Here is a 17,285-nt window from a genome sequence, read left to right as displayed (position 1 = left end):
CCACTGATTTCAAAACTCAGTCCTCCAGAAAGCGGAGCAACACTTTTGCAGTTCTACTATGTGATATCTTTCAAAAAAGGTTTACCTACACATACTGACCAGCTCATGTTATAGACAGAAGCAAGCTACATGGCAGACCAATCCGAACTCATCTATCAGCATGTCCAGCCCATCCATTATCTTAGCCAATCATGGCTAGCGGGAAGGTTCCTGTCTTTTTCCGTGGCTAAACCAACTAGGCTCGTAATTTAACAATTGTATTTGTATTTACAGATGGCATACAAGTTTGTTATTAAGGCACATGAAAGTTGACATGAACTAGAAGGTATTTCTGCCAAAAAACTGTTTTTTTTTCAAGTTTACGTTCAAATGCCTTTCCTGTGCAGTAGTGATGCGCGACATATGCCTAGTTTCCTGATACAAGTCACATTTTTGGGACCAGGGATGTACAGTACTTGATGTCAAATTCATACGGTGCCAGCTTGGCAACCCATCTCTGCTCACAAGCATTGAGCTTCGCTTTTGTCAGGATGTATGTCAAGGGATTGTTATCCGTCCAATTCGGTGAACTGCTGCCCCCATAGCCAATGACGGAACTTGTCGCAGATAGCCCATTTCATGGCAAAGAACTCAAGCCTGTGTGCAGGATAACTCGTCTGGGCATAACTGAGTGACTTGCTCGCGAAGGCTATTGGCCTCGCTGTAGATCCCCCTTTTTGTACCTGGGATTGCACAACACCTAGGCCATTGCTGGACACCTCCACAGTTGGAAGGGTTAATTGAAGTTGGGGTGAGCCAACAAGACCTTATCCAGCAAGGCTTGCGTTAGCTGGAGGAAGACCTGCTTGCACTCTGTTGTCCAGTCAGCTGCCTTCAATTTCCTGACAGGTGAGCGTCGCTTCTTCATCTTGCAGCGTGGAGCCTTGTGCCCAGTTGTCAACCAAAAGTGAGGCTTTGCGATGGTCGAGCAGTATTCAATTAACTGTTGGTAATACACCACCATCCCGAGGAATGACTTGAGTTTATTCTGAGGGGATGTCAGTTCCATCTTCCATCAGGTCAACTTCCATCATGCCTGCAATGGCCTTCACTTTCTCAGGATCTGTAGCTACGCCATCCGCACTGATGATGTGCCACAAGAACATCACAGACCTCTGCAAAAAGTGACACTTTCGGGTCGAGCTTCAAATTGTGAGCCTTAAGACGTTCAAAGACCATTTCCAGTCGCTGCAGAGCCAGGTCTTCAGTGGGCGCCTAGACCAAGATAAAGGTAACACAGCAGGCTAAGAAAGTTCTGATCTCCGAAGATGTTTAGCATCATCCTCATGAATGTTGCAGGACTGTTACATAACCCCTGTGACATACGGTTGTATACATACAATCCAAATGGCGATGTAAATGCTGTGAATCTCCGGTCATCCTTATGCATTTCCACATTGTAGTAGCCAGAGGTAAGGTCCATTGTCGAGAAAAAGGCATTTCCACCTAAAGCAGCCAGCGCGTCAGCCTGGTGAGGGGCTGGGTGAGCGTCTTTGATGGTGCAACATGCAGAAATCAGTAGCGCTGCTATAGACGACATAGAAAAGGAGAGAAATTCAAATGAATGGCCTCATGTATTATTGCTTAATTGAAATTGCTATGGGTTTTTAAAAGAATTACATTATTTTGTATATTTTGTATTGTGAAATGTTGAATTATTCCTCTGTGTTTATCAATGCCAATTTCGCAGCATTATAGGCTTTTTTTGGTCAAAATGTAGCAAAGCATTACTAAAACATAAAACATGTAACTGGATGCAACCTAATACAAATACTGTATGTTAGGTCTCTAAATTAAATGTATGCCTAGGACAGATTTATCTCACAAAAAATTTAAATAAGCATTCACTAACATTTCCATGGGATGATTTGCATATACTAGTCTTTTCAGCAAAAGTAACTTGGTGCCTGAGGGAGCTTTTCCAACAGAAAGACCAGACATGGAAGAAGGGTGTGATCTTATTGGGTGATAGGAAGGAATAAATCCCTAATTGATCCCTGTGCCATACATATCATTACAGCCTTGGCATACAGTGTACTGTTTTTATCATAACAAGCACAGTACTCCGATCCCTTCCACATTTCCAATATCACTACAAGACACATTAAGACCTTTCTCTTTATTCTACTAACATCCTGTTTTTGATTCAACCACCAAGGTTATTTAGGAGCTTTTCAGGGAAAGGGGACATTTCAACAACATAGTTTTGGTTTGTGCAAAATTATAGGAGCGAAAGTAAAGACTGCAGTTATCCACATGAAAGTGTTTGTGTTGAGCATAGTTAAAAAGTATACAGTGGGGCAAAAAAGTATTTAGTCAGCCACCAATTGTGCAAGTTCTCCCACTTAAAAAGATGAGAGAGGCCTGTAATTTTCATCATAGGTACACGTCAACTATGACAGACAAATTGAGAAAAAAAAATCCAGAAAATCCCATTGTAGGATGTTTTATGAATTTATTTGCAAATTATGGTGGAAAATAAGTATTTGGTCACCTACAAACAAGCAAGATTTCTGGCTCTCACAGACCTGTAACAACTTCTTTAAGAAGCTCCTCTGTCCTCCACTCGTTACCTGTATTAATGGCACCTGTTTGAACTTATCAGTATAAAAGACACCTGTCCACAACCTCAAACAGTCACACTCCAAACTCCACTATGGCCAAGACCAAAGAGCTGTCAAAGGACACCAGAAACAAAATTGTAGACCTGCACCAGGCTGGGAAGACTGAATCTGCAATAGGTAAGCAGCTTAGTTTGAAGAAATCAACTGTGGGAGCAATTATTAGGAAATGGAAGACATACAAGACCACTGATAATCTCCCTCAATCTGGGGCTCCACGCAAGATCTCACCCCGTGGGGTCAAAATGATCACAAGAACGGTGAGCAAAAATCCCAGAACCACACGGGGGGACCTAGTGAATGACCTACAGAGAGCTGGGACCAAAGTAACAAAGCCTACCATCAGTAACACACTACGCCGCCAGGGACTCAAATCCTGCAGTGCCTGACGTGTCCCCCTGCTTAAGCCAGTACATGTCCAGGCCCGTCTGAAGTGCATTTGGATGATCCAGAAGAGGATTGGGAGAATGTCATATGGTCAGATGAAACCAAAATATAACTTTTTGGTAAAAACTCAACTCGTCATGTTTGGAGGACAAAGAATGCTGAGTTGCATCCAAAGAACACCATACCTACTGTGAAGCATGGTGGTGGAAACATCATGCTTTGGGGCTGTTTTTCTGCAAAGGGACCAGGACGACTGATCCGTGTAAAGGAAAGAATGAATGGGGCCATGTATCGTGAGATTTTGAGTGAAAACCTCCTTCCATCAGCAAGGGCATTGAAGATGAAACGTGGTTCGGTCTTTCAGCATGACAATGATCCCAAACACACCGCCCGGGCAACGAAGGAGTGGCTTCGTAAGAAGCATTTCAAGGTCCTGGAGTGGCCTCCAGATCTCAACCCCATAGAAAATCTTTGGAGGGAGTTGAAAGTCTGTGTTGCCCAGCGACAGCCCCAAAACATCACTGCTCTAGAGGAGATCTGCATGGAGGAATGGGTCAAAATACCAGCAACAGTGTGTGAAAACCTTGTGAAGACTTACAGAAAACGTTTGACCTGTGTCATTGCCAACAAAGGGTATATAACAAAGTATTGAGAAACTTTTGTTATTGACCAAATACTTATTTTCCACCATCATTTGCCAATAAATTCATAAAAAATCCTACAATGTGATTTTCTGGATTTTCTTTTCTCATTTTGTCTGTCATAGTTGATGTGTACCTATGATGAAAATTACAGGCCTCTCTCATCTTTTTAAGTGGGAGAACTTGCACAATTGGTGGCTGACTAAATACTTTTTTTCCCCCACTGTATATTAAAAGACGCATCTTCCTGACCACCTCCAGAGATAGTCAAACTCGCATTGTGTCTGCACATCTTACAAGTGTAGACTGCTCTGGACAGTGAATGAATTTAAATCATCATTATCCTGCCCTCTAAAATAATTGACAGGTGACACCATTGACTTATAGCATCAATATGTGTCTTAAAATAAATACAGATGTTGAAAGAATATCTGTCAAACAATTTGCATACAGGGAGGGTCCAGGATATCTGGTCACAATGCGGACACAGTGGACAGATGACACATTTATGTACCGTGTAGATGCAACGGCTACAATGTGGATAAGATCAGGACAAAGGACTGTCGTGATGTGACTTTCATTTTCACTCTATTAAATGAATCATGTAACAATTATCTCATTAGGATTTTGGGGCACCAGGGAAGAAGTTGTTTAACGAGTTACCATCTCCCGAATTAAACTCTTAGAAGATATATAGATATATAAACTACCAATCAAAAGTTAGGACACACCTACTCATTCAAGGGTTTTTCTTTCTTTCTTTTTATTTTTTACATTGTAGAACAACAGTGAAGACATAAAAACTATGAAATAACACATATGAAATCATGTAGTAAGCAAAAAAGTGTAACAAATCAAAATATATTTCATATTTGAGATTCTTCAAATATCCACCCTTTGCCTTGATGACAGCTTTGCACACTCTTGGCATTCTCTCAACCAGCTTCATGAGGTAGTCACCTGGAATGCATTTCAATTAACAGGTGTGCCTTCTTAAAAGTTGTGGAATTTATTTTCTTCTTAATGCGTTTGAGACAATCAGTTATGTTGTGACAAGGTAGGGGGGGTATACAGAAAATAGCCCTATTTGGTAAAATACCAAGTCCATATTATGGCAAGAACAGCTCAAATAAGCAAAGAGAAACGACAGTCCATCATTACTTTAAGACATGAAGGTCAGTCAATAAGGAACATTTCAAGAACTTTGAAAGTTTCTTCAAGTGCAGTCGCAAAAACCATCAAGCGCTACAATGAAACTGGCTCTCATGAGGACCACCACAGGAATGGAAGACCCAGAGTTACCTCTGCTGCAGAGGAAAAGTTCATTAGAGTTACCAGCCTCAGAAATTGCAGCCCAAATAAATGCTTCACAGAATTCAAGTAACAGACACATCTCAAAATCAACTGTTCACAGGGGACTGTCTGAATCAGGCTTTCATGGTCGAATTGCTACAAAGAAACCACTACTAAAGGACACCAATAATAAGAGACCTGCTTGGGCCAAGAAACACGAGCAATGGATATTAGACCGGTGGAAATGAGACGCGGTGTGGGTAAACGGATGATCTCCGCATGTGTAGTTCCCACCATAAAGCATGGAGGATGTTTTATGGTGTGGGGGTGCTTTGCTGGTGACACTGTGATTTATTTAGAATTCAAGGCACACTTAACCAGCATGGCTACCACAGCATTCTGCCGCGATACGCCATCCCATCTGGTTTGGGCTTAGTGGGACTATCATTTGTTTTTCAACAGGACAATGACCCAACACACCTCCAGGCTGTGTAAGGGCTATTTTACCAAGAAGGGCTTACTGAAGAGCTCAGTGACTTTCAACGTGGCACCGTCATAGGATGCCAGCTTTCCAACAAGTCAGTTTGCAAAATGTCTGCCCTGCTAGAGCTGCCCCGGTCAACTGTAAGTGCTGTTATTGTGAAGTGGACAAGTTTAGGAGAAACAACGGCTCAGCCGCGAAGTGGTAGGCCCGACGAGCTCACAGAACAGGACCAGCGAGTGCTGACGCACATAGCGTGTAAAAATAATCTGTCCTCGGTTGCAACACTCACTACCAAGTTCCAAACTGCCTCTGGAAGCAATGTCAGCACAATAACTGTTTGTCAGGAGCTTCATGAAATAGGTTTCCATGGCCGTGCAGCCGCACACAAGCCTAAGAATTTGGGACACATGCAAGTGTGTAACACAAAATAAGTGAGAAGCGTGACGTAAAAATATTGCACATTAGAACATAACACAAAGCCATACACTTTTTCTACTGTCACTCCAGCTTAATACAGGTATTCTCTATTTGGAATAAAGCATTGCTTTTCTTTTGTTGTACATGGGACTGAGGTAGAAAACTGCATCAGTGACACATGTCGGCAGATAGGGAAAGGCATAGAAGAACAACATATCCAGCTTAGAGACCAACAGGTACCTGCGTTTAGGTCTGTCCGCTGTGAGGGCGTCCACCATAGCGTCTATGACCAGGCTGCTGTCCTGGTTGCCAGCCATACATGTGGACATGTGGTAGTCATTGGCCAGGTCCACATACTGTCTGTTGAACATCTGTTGATGCTCCTCGTCCAGTTTCTCCCAGATTTCTGTCCCTGTTCTCCTCCTCAGGATGTTGGTAGCAGGACCAAAGTTACCTGGCTGGATGATGCTCACCTGAGATCATCAACACAACGTTAAAGGTGCACTCTGCAGTTCAAACAATAAGCAGTCACACCGCCAGTATTTTGGTGAAGACCTGAGGGATTGGGCTGGAGAAATGTAACCTTTCTCAAATTCATAAACAGAGCTATGGATGCAAGGATTGGCCATCCATGATATCAAAGTTATAGATTTAACCATGTTTTGAAGTTATACAGTGTTTGTTTACAATTACTTTGTAACCACAAAGTAGTAAAACAAACGTATATTTTGGGGTCTGATGGGGGTACCACAGTTGAACTACGCTCATGAGGCATTTATGAGTTATATTCTTCAACAATAAATGGGTATACTCTATATCATTAACTTAAAATGTCCAAAATGGATATAGCAATCACAGATTGACGCTTTGAGGAATGTGTTGGTTACAATCAATGTAAAAAAAATCAACAAGATTATTAAAAGACACACACACACACAGTAAGTATCATGATTACCAAGACTTTTCTTTACCTTTACTCCAAAACCGGCCATCTCTACCCGTAAGCAGTCTGCAAACGCCTCCAGTCCTCTCTTGGACATACTGTAGGCCCCCATGGTTAGACAGTTGAACGCAAAGATGCTTGAGACATACACCATCCGTCCTACGGAAATCAATGAACATTACACATTTTAGAACACTGTGGAGTAATATGAACATTGAATGTTATAAATCAAGAACTGTGATCACCATTATGAAATGGTGATGGTAAAATAATTATTAAACGTACCTTTTGAGGCACGAACCAATGGGAGGAAAGCAATGGAGGTCCTGATGCTGCCAAATAAGTTGACCTCAGCCATATTGCGATAATCATCAACGGTGTTCCACTCCGTCTCTGACCAGTCTGAGATGCCAGCATTATTCACAACTGCCCATAGCCCTTCAAACGAAACAAATCAACTTACATTAACAATGTGTGTGAAACTTGTTAATCAGTTTTGTCATTAGTGTCTCACATTTCAGCCTGGAGTCAGACATATGCGTGTTCGAGTTGCGTCGGGGGACAACTATAGCATTTTAGCTAACCCTTACCCATACCCGTCGCTATGGGCGGGCCATAGGGGGCCGGGCCCACCCCCTTTAAATGCTTGTGCCCCCCCCCCCCCACTTGAGGGAATTTATTATTAAATATACATACTGTAGGCTAATAATAATTGTGCCCTGCCCTCCCATGCATTTCATATGCCCCCCTTAAGACTGAGGTCTGGCGACGGGTCTGCCCTTACCCTAACCTAGAGCTGGGCCAATAAACCTAAAATTACAGACACCACCTTCCTCTTACCGAAGCATTTTGCGTATGCTGGTAATTTTGCTATACAACGTTCCTGTAGAGTGTTCTAAAACCATTATTTGGTCATCAGTAATAGCCTACGCATCATGTTGATTCCTGCTATGAAGGTATCTGCCTGTCCCTGTTTCGCTGTTGGCTACTCACTCCCTCTCCCCACTGTGCGCACGGAGGAGGGAGAGATGCATTCTGAGAAGCACAAGCATATGACCGTTGTTCCAAATGCAATTGCGGGAAAAATACAGTTTTCAAAGCAACTACTGTTGTTACAGTTAGAGAGGACAGTCACAGCTTTGTTTGAGTATATATATTTATTTATCACCTCTTAAAACTGCAATATGTAGCTTCAAACAGCTGAAAGTACAATATTGTTTGTTATGGAAAATGTATTTCACAGCGGTTTAGACAGTACAATGATTCTCTACGCTATACTTGCTTGTTTTGTCACAAACTGAAATTGGGCGAACTACTCTATTTTAGCAACAAGGAAATGGCGGAGTGATTTCTGCATAGTGCTATTGGAGTAGGCTGTAGTATGGTTTTGATACGCCCGCGGAGCAGAGCGCGCGATTTGCAGTGAATAGGCCTACTTCAAGTAGCCTAGGCCTAGTGCTGGAAAGTTTTTGTAGGACATTAGCCTACATTTACTGATAGATTAAAATGAATAAATTAGCCTACATGGCTATATAGCAAAAATAGCATATTTAAAGTCAGCAAACTAGCTAGGTGTTTTGAGTTCCCACTACCTCAGGTGGTGAATAATATTGCCTACAGGGCCAATATGCACAAAGATGTCTCCAAATTCTCTGAAGAGCCAAAAATAAATCTGATAATTCTGGATCATTTTTGACAGGTTGCACATCACAATAGCAATCATGCATTCCCTGTATACAGTGGGGGAAAAAAGTATTTAGTCAGCCACCAATTGTGCAGGTTCTCCCACTTAGAAAGATGAGAGAGGCCTGTAATCTTCATCATAGGTACACGTCAACTATGACAGACAAAATGAGGAAAAAAAATCCAGAAAATCACATTGTAGGATTTGTAATGAATTTATTTGCAAATTATGGTGGAAAATAAGTATTTGGTCAATAACAAAAGTTTCTCAATACTTTGTTATATACCCTTTGTTGGCAATGACACAGGTCAAACGTTTTCTGTAAGTCTTCACAAGGTTTTCACACACTGTTGCTGGTATTTTGGCCCATTCCTCCATGCAGATCTCCTCTAGAGCAGTGATGTTTTGGGGCTGTCGCTGGGCAACACAGACTTTCAACTCCCTCCAAAGATTTTCTATGGGGTTGAGATCTGGAGACTGGCTAGGCCACTCCAGGACCTTGAAATGCTTCTTACGAAGCCACTCCTTTGTTGCCCGGGCGGTGTGTTTGGGATCATTGTCATGCTGAAAGACCCAGCCACGTTTCATCTGCAATGCCCTTGCTGATGGAAGGAGGTTTTCACTCAAAATTTCACGATACATGGCCCCATTCATTCTTTCCTTTACACGGATCAGTCGTCCTGGTCCCTTTGCAGAAAAACAGCCCCAAAGCATGATGTTTCCACCCCCATGCTTCACATTAGGTATGGTGTTCTTTGGATGCAACTCAGCATTCTTTGTCCTCCACACACGACGAGTTGAGTTTTTACCAAAAAGTTCTATTTTGGTTTCATCTGACCATATGACATTCTCCCAATCCTCTTCTGGATCATCCAAATGCACTCTAGCAAACTTCAGACGGGCCTGGACATGTACTGGCTTAAGCAGGGGGACACGTCTTGCACCGCAGGATTTGAGTCCCTAGCGGCGTAGTGTGTTACTGATGGTAGGCTTTGTTACTTTGGTCCCAGCTCTCTGCAGGTCATTCACTAGGTCGCCCCGTGTGGTTCTGGGATTTTTGCTCACCGTTCTTGTGATCATTTTGACCCCACGGGGTGACATCTTGCGTGGAGCCCCAGATCGAGGGAGATTATCAGTGGTCTTGTATATCTTCCATTTCCTAATAATTGCTCCCACAGTTGATTTCTTCAAACCAAGCTGCTTACCTATTGCAGATTCAGTCTTCCCAGCCTGGTGCAGGTCTACAATTTTGTTTCTGGTGTCCTTTGACAGCTCTTTGGTCTTGGCCATAGTGGAGTGTGACTGTTTGAGGTTGTGGACAGGTGTCTTTTATACTGATAACAAATTCAAACAGGTGCCATTAATACAGGTAACGAGTGGAGGACAGAGGAGCCTCTTAAAGAAGAAGTTACAGGTCTGTGAGAGCCAGAAATCTTGCTTGTTTGTAGGTGACCAAATACTTATTTTCCACCATAATTTGCAAATAAATTCATAAAAAATCCTACAATGTGATTTTCTGGATTTTTTTTTCTCAATTTGTCTGTCATAGTTGACGTGTACCTATGATGAAAATTACAGGCCTCTCTCATCTTTTTAAGTGGGAGAACTTGCACAATTGGTGGCTGACTAAATACTTTTTTTCCCCACTGTATGTGTGATGAAATAGCCTATATATGATTCAAAGAGTAAGCTAACATCTCCATTGTCTTACTTGGCACTGTAGAAAAAAATATTCTAGAGCCCTGCAGATTAACTGTCCATTAAAACAAATTTGTATCATTGTATTTACAGTTATTGAGCAAAATAGTTACATTTGTCGCATTACTTTTTGTCCATATTATCATCCACCTCTAGCACCTCCCCAAAAATAATTTATCGGAATTTATTCCAGATTTATCATTATCGCAAAACATAGGTCAACATATCAGGATATGGATTTTTGTCCGTGTCACCCAGCTCTACCGTAACCCTAATTCTAACCTTAACCCAATTCACCTAACCGTGATATCTAGCAATCCAAAGGTTGCGTGTTTGAGTGACACTATAAGTCCTCTAATTCGTATGATATTGTAAGACCGCTATTCCATTCATAATGTTACCTAACTTAATTTAATATATCATGCTAAATGGAGGTATGTACAAAATCCTAGAAATTGCCCTGAGCCCAGGTTGCACATTTGATGTTTTAGTTGACAACAGGTGCTTTTGAGATGGAAAAGGTTGACTTTTAATGTTAATAACAGTCAATGCATCATTAATAAAGCCCTGGAGAAAGAAAAAAAAAAAGGACTCGGAAGAGCAGGAACATCAACCTCTGAATAGTCTTAGTCATGGGTCAGCAACAGGTGGCCCGCAGGCCAAAAACAGACCCCAATGAATTTCTTTAAGGTAAAGAAAAGTGGCTAAAATCACCAGGAATTGAGCCAAAATGTGTTCAATTTAAGAAATCTGTTCTAAAGTATTCCCACAAATAAAATAAAAAAAGAGACGTGATCTTGTATGACATGATTCTTTTCAAATAAAATGTGTTATTGGGCTTAGTTGTGATCAATTTGCAGTGTACAATTATTATAATTAGGCTATTTTCCGCCCATGACTATCCACAATCTAGTTTCCTACCCCTGCTTCAATCTGGAGTGCCAGTTTGCTCAGGGCGTTCGTAAATTCAGAGCGTTGTCAGATTGTCCGTTCATAAATTCAGAGTGTTTCCCTCTCGGAGCGTTCAGAGATTACACTGGACGCTCTGGCGGAGGAGTAGGGTTGATCCGAGAATTCTTACCTTACAACGGTAGTCAACGTTGGCTAGCTTGCAAGCTACTTCCAGAAACAAATGAGAGAACACCTCACTCTGACCATTTTACTCCTCCTAGGAGAGCTGGTTAGGCTGTTTTCATTTTATCTTGAGCGTTGGTGACTAACTGTGTTGCTGGCAACAATTTAATTACGCTTTTTTGACGACGTTTACTGACACCGGCCATATTCAACTGGTGTTTTGCGTTCGTAAATTCATCAATTATTCTGCGCTCTGGCACACTCAGACGAGTGTGCTCTGAAATCAGAGTAGATAGCCAGAGCGAATTTACGAACGCACCCTTAGTCTTAAGAGTTTATTTTGAAAAGGACATTAGATCAATTATTGCGTTATTAGATCAATTATGTGTCGCTAACCTCCTACCCAGACTAACTGTGCATAGAATGAAGGAGCAATAATGCAGCCCCGAAAAAACTTAAGTAGCCTACTTGTAACAAAGCTCACCTTTCTCTGGCAGGTTTGATTGGACGACAGTCCTTGCCTGTGTCACATCTTCATTTTTAGTGACGTCTAGTTTGAGAATGTTCATGTTGATGGAGCTCTCTCTGTGCAGAGTTTGGGCACCGTCTCCGTTGGGAAACAGACAACCGGCAAAGACCACAAACCCCCGAGCATCCAGCCCCCGGGCAAGATGATGACCGAATCCGCTGTCACAGCCCGTTATCAGTACCGCACGGCCCGCTCCTATCACCCCTTGGTTCCTGCGGCGGCGTGACAAGAGCATGATGGCCAGGAGAAAGATTGCACAAACGGATGAGACAATGATTCTTCCAAAGGGGAAGGAAGTGAGAGCAGCCGTATCCATGCCAACGATGTTTAGAAGGTTTCCAATAATGCTTCCCATCATTGCAAACGTGTCAGCAACAGCGTCCATTCTCAACCAGGGGTGTAGGCTATTTATTCCTGAAAGACAAAAAAAATGTTTTTTGTGCAAAGAATGTTGGGATGTTCTCTATGCTTTAGGACAGGGATGTCAAACAAACAAACAAAACGTGCTTGTGTTTCTAGCTCCAACAGTGCAGTAATACCTAGCAATAAAAAAAGAATACACATAATCCCCAAAAATTCAGAAATATCAGAATGAACTATATATATATATATATATATATATATATATAATAAAATAATGGTGTGTATAGACAGTATATGAATAGAAAAGATGCACAGCAGTAGTTATATAGGATGAGTCATGACTAGAATACCGTATATCCATATGAAGTGGGTAAAACAGTATGTAAACATTAATAGAGTGACCAGTGTTCAATGACGATGTACATAGGGCAACAATCTCGAAGGTGCCGTGTAGAGTACCGGGTGGTAGCTGGCTAGTAACAGTGACTGAGGTTCATGGCAGGGTACTGGGCGGAGGCCAGCTAGTGGTGGCTGTTTAACAGTCTGATGGCCTGGAGATAGAAGCCGTTTATCTCTCGGCCCCAGCTTTGATGCACCTGTACCGCCTCCGCCTTCTAGATGGTAGCGGGGTGAACAGGCCGTGGCTCGGGTGGCTGAGGTCCGGGGGAGTTGAGTTCGGGATACATGGTTTGGCCCATTGGAGTCCACTCCTGGCCATCCAGGCCAGATCACTGCCTCTGATTGGCCAGTGGAGGTCACCGTAAATTTTCAGGAGCCAGAATTTATGAGCCCTTTATGACCCCTTTGCCTACAGCGACTGGACATAGCCTACCCTTTAAAGTAGATCAGTTGACAAAGAGTAAGAATACCACAGCAGTCCTATAATGCATATTATAAACTGGGTGGTTCGAGCCCTGAAAGCTGATTGGTTATCAGCCATGGTATATCAGACCATATACCACAGGTACGACAAATCATTTATTTTTACTGCTCTAATTAAGTTGGTAACCAGTTTATAATAGCAATAAGGCACCTCGGGGGTTTGTGGTATATGGCCAATATACCACGGCTAAGGGCTGTATCCAGGCACTTAGCCGTGGTATATTGGCCATATACCACACCTCCTCGGGCCTTATTGCTTAAAATATAATTTAACATTGTGCCAAGACTATAGATGTTATTTTACCAAATAGCGTCATCATGTGGTCTACTTTTTCCTGTGAAAAATCGCACAATGAATAGGCACTTCAGATAATTACTTAGAAAACACACTGCATCTTGCGCATGGTGGATCAACAAAGTGGTTATCTGCTAGACTCTGAGAAAGCCTGTTCTAGCAGTAATCGCCTGTGAAAAACCAGTTAGAGATACTTGGAAGGGGCCGATAACAAGCCAGTGAAAGGTCATTTCTTATGGTGGGGTATCTTTCACCAATGTTTACAATGCTGGCCTTCTGCGAACATGAGGCCATTTCAATGTAAAAGGACCCATAAAAACCAACGAAGTTCATAGGAGCATGTCAAATCTGGTGTCAAATGAAAGCTAAGAGTCTATATTTGAAAAATGTCCTATCCTAAATATTAGGAATAAGCAAAGACTTTGATTTCTGTTCAAACAGATAGAAAAGGGGTCTTGGAAAACATCTACCAGAAAATGTATTAAAGTATTAGAAATACATAAAAACAGAATAATGTTATAAAATACCCCTGCCAACTAATATCAACATATATTTAGTTTTGGAGAAATTATTTGCCTTGTGTAAGATTAAGAAACATTGCCCTGTGCCTTGAAATTCCGTTACCAAAAACACATATCTTTAAGATGCATATGTTCTAATATCTCTCCCTCATGAGGAGGGAGGATAATGAAAGTTCACAGAAGTAATAAGTAAAGGTGTTTTTACTGATATCTATTTGGTTTATGAATCATTAAGAGATTAAAACTTGAAATTCTGTTCCCAAATTGGTAGCGGAACTTCCCAAAAATCTGTAACAGAATTACTGCAATTGAACTGGCTACAATAGGAAATCATAGTAGTCAAATACCACAGTTGGATCACTTGCTACAGTCCTCCCTTCCACTGACATATGGTTACGTTCAACTCATAACGGTTGTCTTTCTCTTTCTGACACCTACCCATGGGCCCCCTCTCTTTACATTTACTGTAACCAGCATCCTTACCCACTAAGCACCGACCGACACCGGACATCCATGGACGTTGAAAAGTAATTGGTTTGGTGAGTCCAAATTTTAGGTTTTTGGTATGGTCCAGACCAGCTTTAATTTCAACGTCGATAGATGCTGATTTGGACCTTGGGTCTTGATTTGGCCCAATCATAGACGTCTATGTTTCACAAGTTTGGACATCAAAGTACAGCACAGCACAGAACAGTAGAGCTCAGTAGAGTAGAGTAAAGTACATTATAACGTACTCAACTCGTGTTCTCTACTGAACTATATATTTTACTTTACTGTGCTCTCTACACTTGTGAAACATAGACGTCTATGATTGGTTCAGATTTGGTCCGGTCCAACCAATTTTGGTTTTGTTTGGAGGCAGAGCTCATTAAAATAACAGCTAGTGTGTATCCATAATGATGTCTGTTTGTGTAGTACAGATCAGGGACCCACTTCCTGTAGTTCAATAACCAAAATACAATTTTTCAAAGTCAATATGTCATGTCATAGCAGACACCCCATTCTTTCTGGAGACATATTTGAATCTTCATTCGGAGCAGATATTTAAAACAGAGTTTTTGGAAAACATGGTCAAAAAATGAGGGAGATTTTACCAAACTTTGCATCTGCACATACATTTTTAAATGAAAAATCGGAGTCTCAGCGCAATTCTGTTACCATGGAATTGCCCATGAACTTGTGTTGGGTTTAGGGTGCTCTCGATATTATGGCAATGTGATGTTTTGTCAAGTTGTTACGTTCCCAAAAGACAAACTCAAAATGTTGCTCACAACAAAGGGAACTAACAAAGAAAATCACTTTAAACAACCAAAACAAAAACAGAAAGGGGTTCTGAAAGGCACCCATGTGGGTGCCCACTGAAAGTTGGCAAAGCCCCTAGTAAGGGGTTCTAAAAGACATCCACCATGGATGCCCACTAGGTTTGCCTCCGAAAAGACAAACTAATAGAAAAACCCACAACAACTTAGGATAGGGAGTAAAAAGAATATGGAGCAAAACAATCAAGGAAAACACCAAAACTCAGGCTACTTTCAAACAAATAGATTGAGCTCGAAATCGCACCACAGCTGACGTAATGTGCAGCTCTCCCCAACATCTATCAAGCTCAATTGGAGCACTGGGCCAGCCACTCTTAAATAGCATCTGGGCCAACACAGGTGAAACACCTCCCACTAACAAGATGGCAACCAGCACAGGTGTAACACATACTGACTGACAAGGTGACACCAATCAGTGCGCCCTAAGTGCTAAAGTCCAACCTCAAAACATAAATGGAAAAACCAAAGCCTGTAACAGTGTCTAACTGAAATGTGCACAAATGCAGTTTTACTTATTTGGCATTGCATGAATCTATTAAAGGCAGAATATAACATATTTACTAAAACACTATATTTATAAGTATTTCTGTGATTGAGTACCTTCACACCCCTTGACTTTTTCCACATTGTTGTTACAGACTGAATTTAAAATTGATTAAATTGAGATTTTGTGTCACTGATCTACACACAATGACCCATAATGTCAAAGTGGAATTATGTTTTAAAAAATGTTTACAAATTAATTAAATGAAAAGCTGAAATGTCTTGAGTAAATAAGTATTCAACCATTTTGTTATGGCAAGCCTAAATAATAAAATGTGCTTAATAAGTCACATAATAAGTTGCATGGACTCACTCTGTGTGCAATAATAGTGTTTAACATGATTTTTAAATGACTACCCCATCTCTGTAGCCCACACATACAATTATCTGTAAGTTAAGTCGAGAAGTGAATTTCAACCACAAAGACCAGGGAGGTTTTCCCATGGCTCACAAAGGGAACCTATTGGTAGATAAGTAAAAAAAATACAGACATTGAATATCCCTTTGAGCATGGTGCGGTTATTAATTTTACACTTTGGCTGGTGTATCAATACACCAAGTCACTACAAAGATACAGGCGCCCTTCCAAAATCAGTTCCTGAGAGGAAGGAAACTCAGGGATTTCACCATGAAGCCAATGGTGAATTTAAAACAGTTAGAGTTTAATGGCTGTCATACAAGACAACTGAGGATGTATCAACATTGTAATTACTCCACAACACTAACATAAAAAAAGAAAGTAGCCTGTACAGAACATAAATATTCCAAAACATGCATCCTGTTTGCAATAAGGCACTAAAGTAATACTGCAAAACGTGTCAAAGAATTCAACTTTTTGTCCTGAATACAAAGCATTATGTTTGAGGCAAATCCAACACATCACTGAGTACCACTCTTCATATTTTCAAGCATGGTAGTGGCTGCACCCTGTTATGGGTATGCTTGTCATCGGCAAGGACTAGGGAGTTATGTAGGATAAAGAGCTAAGAACATGCAAAATCCTAGAGGAAACCCTGGTTCAGTCTGCTTTCCAAAAGACACTGGGAGACAAATTCACCTTTCAGCAGGACAATAACCTAAAACACAAGACCATAAATACACTGGAGTTGCTTTCAAATATGGCATTGAATGTTCCTAAGTGGCCTAGTAACAGTTTTGACTTAAATTGGCTTGAAGATCTATGGCAAGACTTTAAAATGGCTGTTTAGCAATGATCAAAAACCAACTTGACAGAGCTTGAATAATTTTTAAAAGAATAAATGGGCAACAATTGTACAATCCAGGTGTGCAAAGCTCTAAAAAGAGACTTACCCAGAAAGACTCACAGCTTTAATTGCTGCCAAAGGTGACTAACATGTATTGACTCAGGGGTTGAATACTTAGTGTTTTATTTTCCATTAATAAAAAATAAATAATCTCCTTCATTTTGAGTATTTTCTGTAGTTCGTTGACAAAAAAAGACAATTAAATCCATTGTACTCCCACTTTGTAACAAAATATGGAAAAACTCAAATTAACCAAATGAATGAGCACAGCTAAAATGATTAAGAGC

General features: G+C 41.1%; 1 protein-coding gene across 2 annotated transcripts in view; it reads right to left on the bottom strand.

The window, feature by feature from the left end:
* Positions 1–5,787: 5,787 nt before the first annotated feature.
* The window catches only part of zgc:113142 (uncharacterized protein LOC503524 homolog), a 54,134-nt gene continuing 42,636 nt past the window's right edge, over positions 5,788–17,285 (bottom strand). For both annotated transcript variants that reach the window (XM_041846925.2, XM_041846924.2), the window contains exons 2-5: positions 11,766–12,224; positions 7,111–7,263; positions 6,854–6,984; positions 5,788–6,355 (exon numbers count right to left, since the gene is read on the bottom strand). In XM_041846925.2, coding sequence (XP_041702859.2) covers positions 5,990–6,355; positions 6,854–6,984; positions 7,111–7,263; positions 11,766–12,195 — 1,080 coding nt within the window. In that variant the 5' untranslated portion in view covers positions 12,196–12,224 and the 3' untranslated portion in view covers positions 5,788–5,989. The remainder of the gene's footprint in view (positions 6,356–6,853; positions 6,985–7,110; positions 7,264–11,765; positions 12,225–17,285) is intronic.

The sequence above is a fragment of the Coregonus clupeaformis genome, chromosome 25 (assembly GCF_020615455.1).
Source record: "Coregonus clupeaformis isolate EN_2021a chromosome 25, ASM2061545v1, whole genome shotgun sequence".
In the NCBI taxonomy this organism is placed as follows: Eukaryota; Metazoa; Chordata; class Actinopteri; order Salmoniformes; family Salmonidae; genus Coregonus; species Coregonus clupeaformis.
The sequence above is the reverse complement of the archived record's forward strand: the minus strand, read 5'-3'. Positions and strand labels throughout refer to the sequence as shown.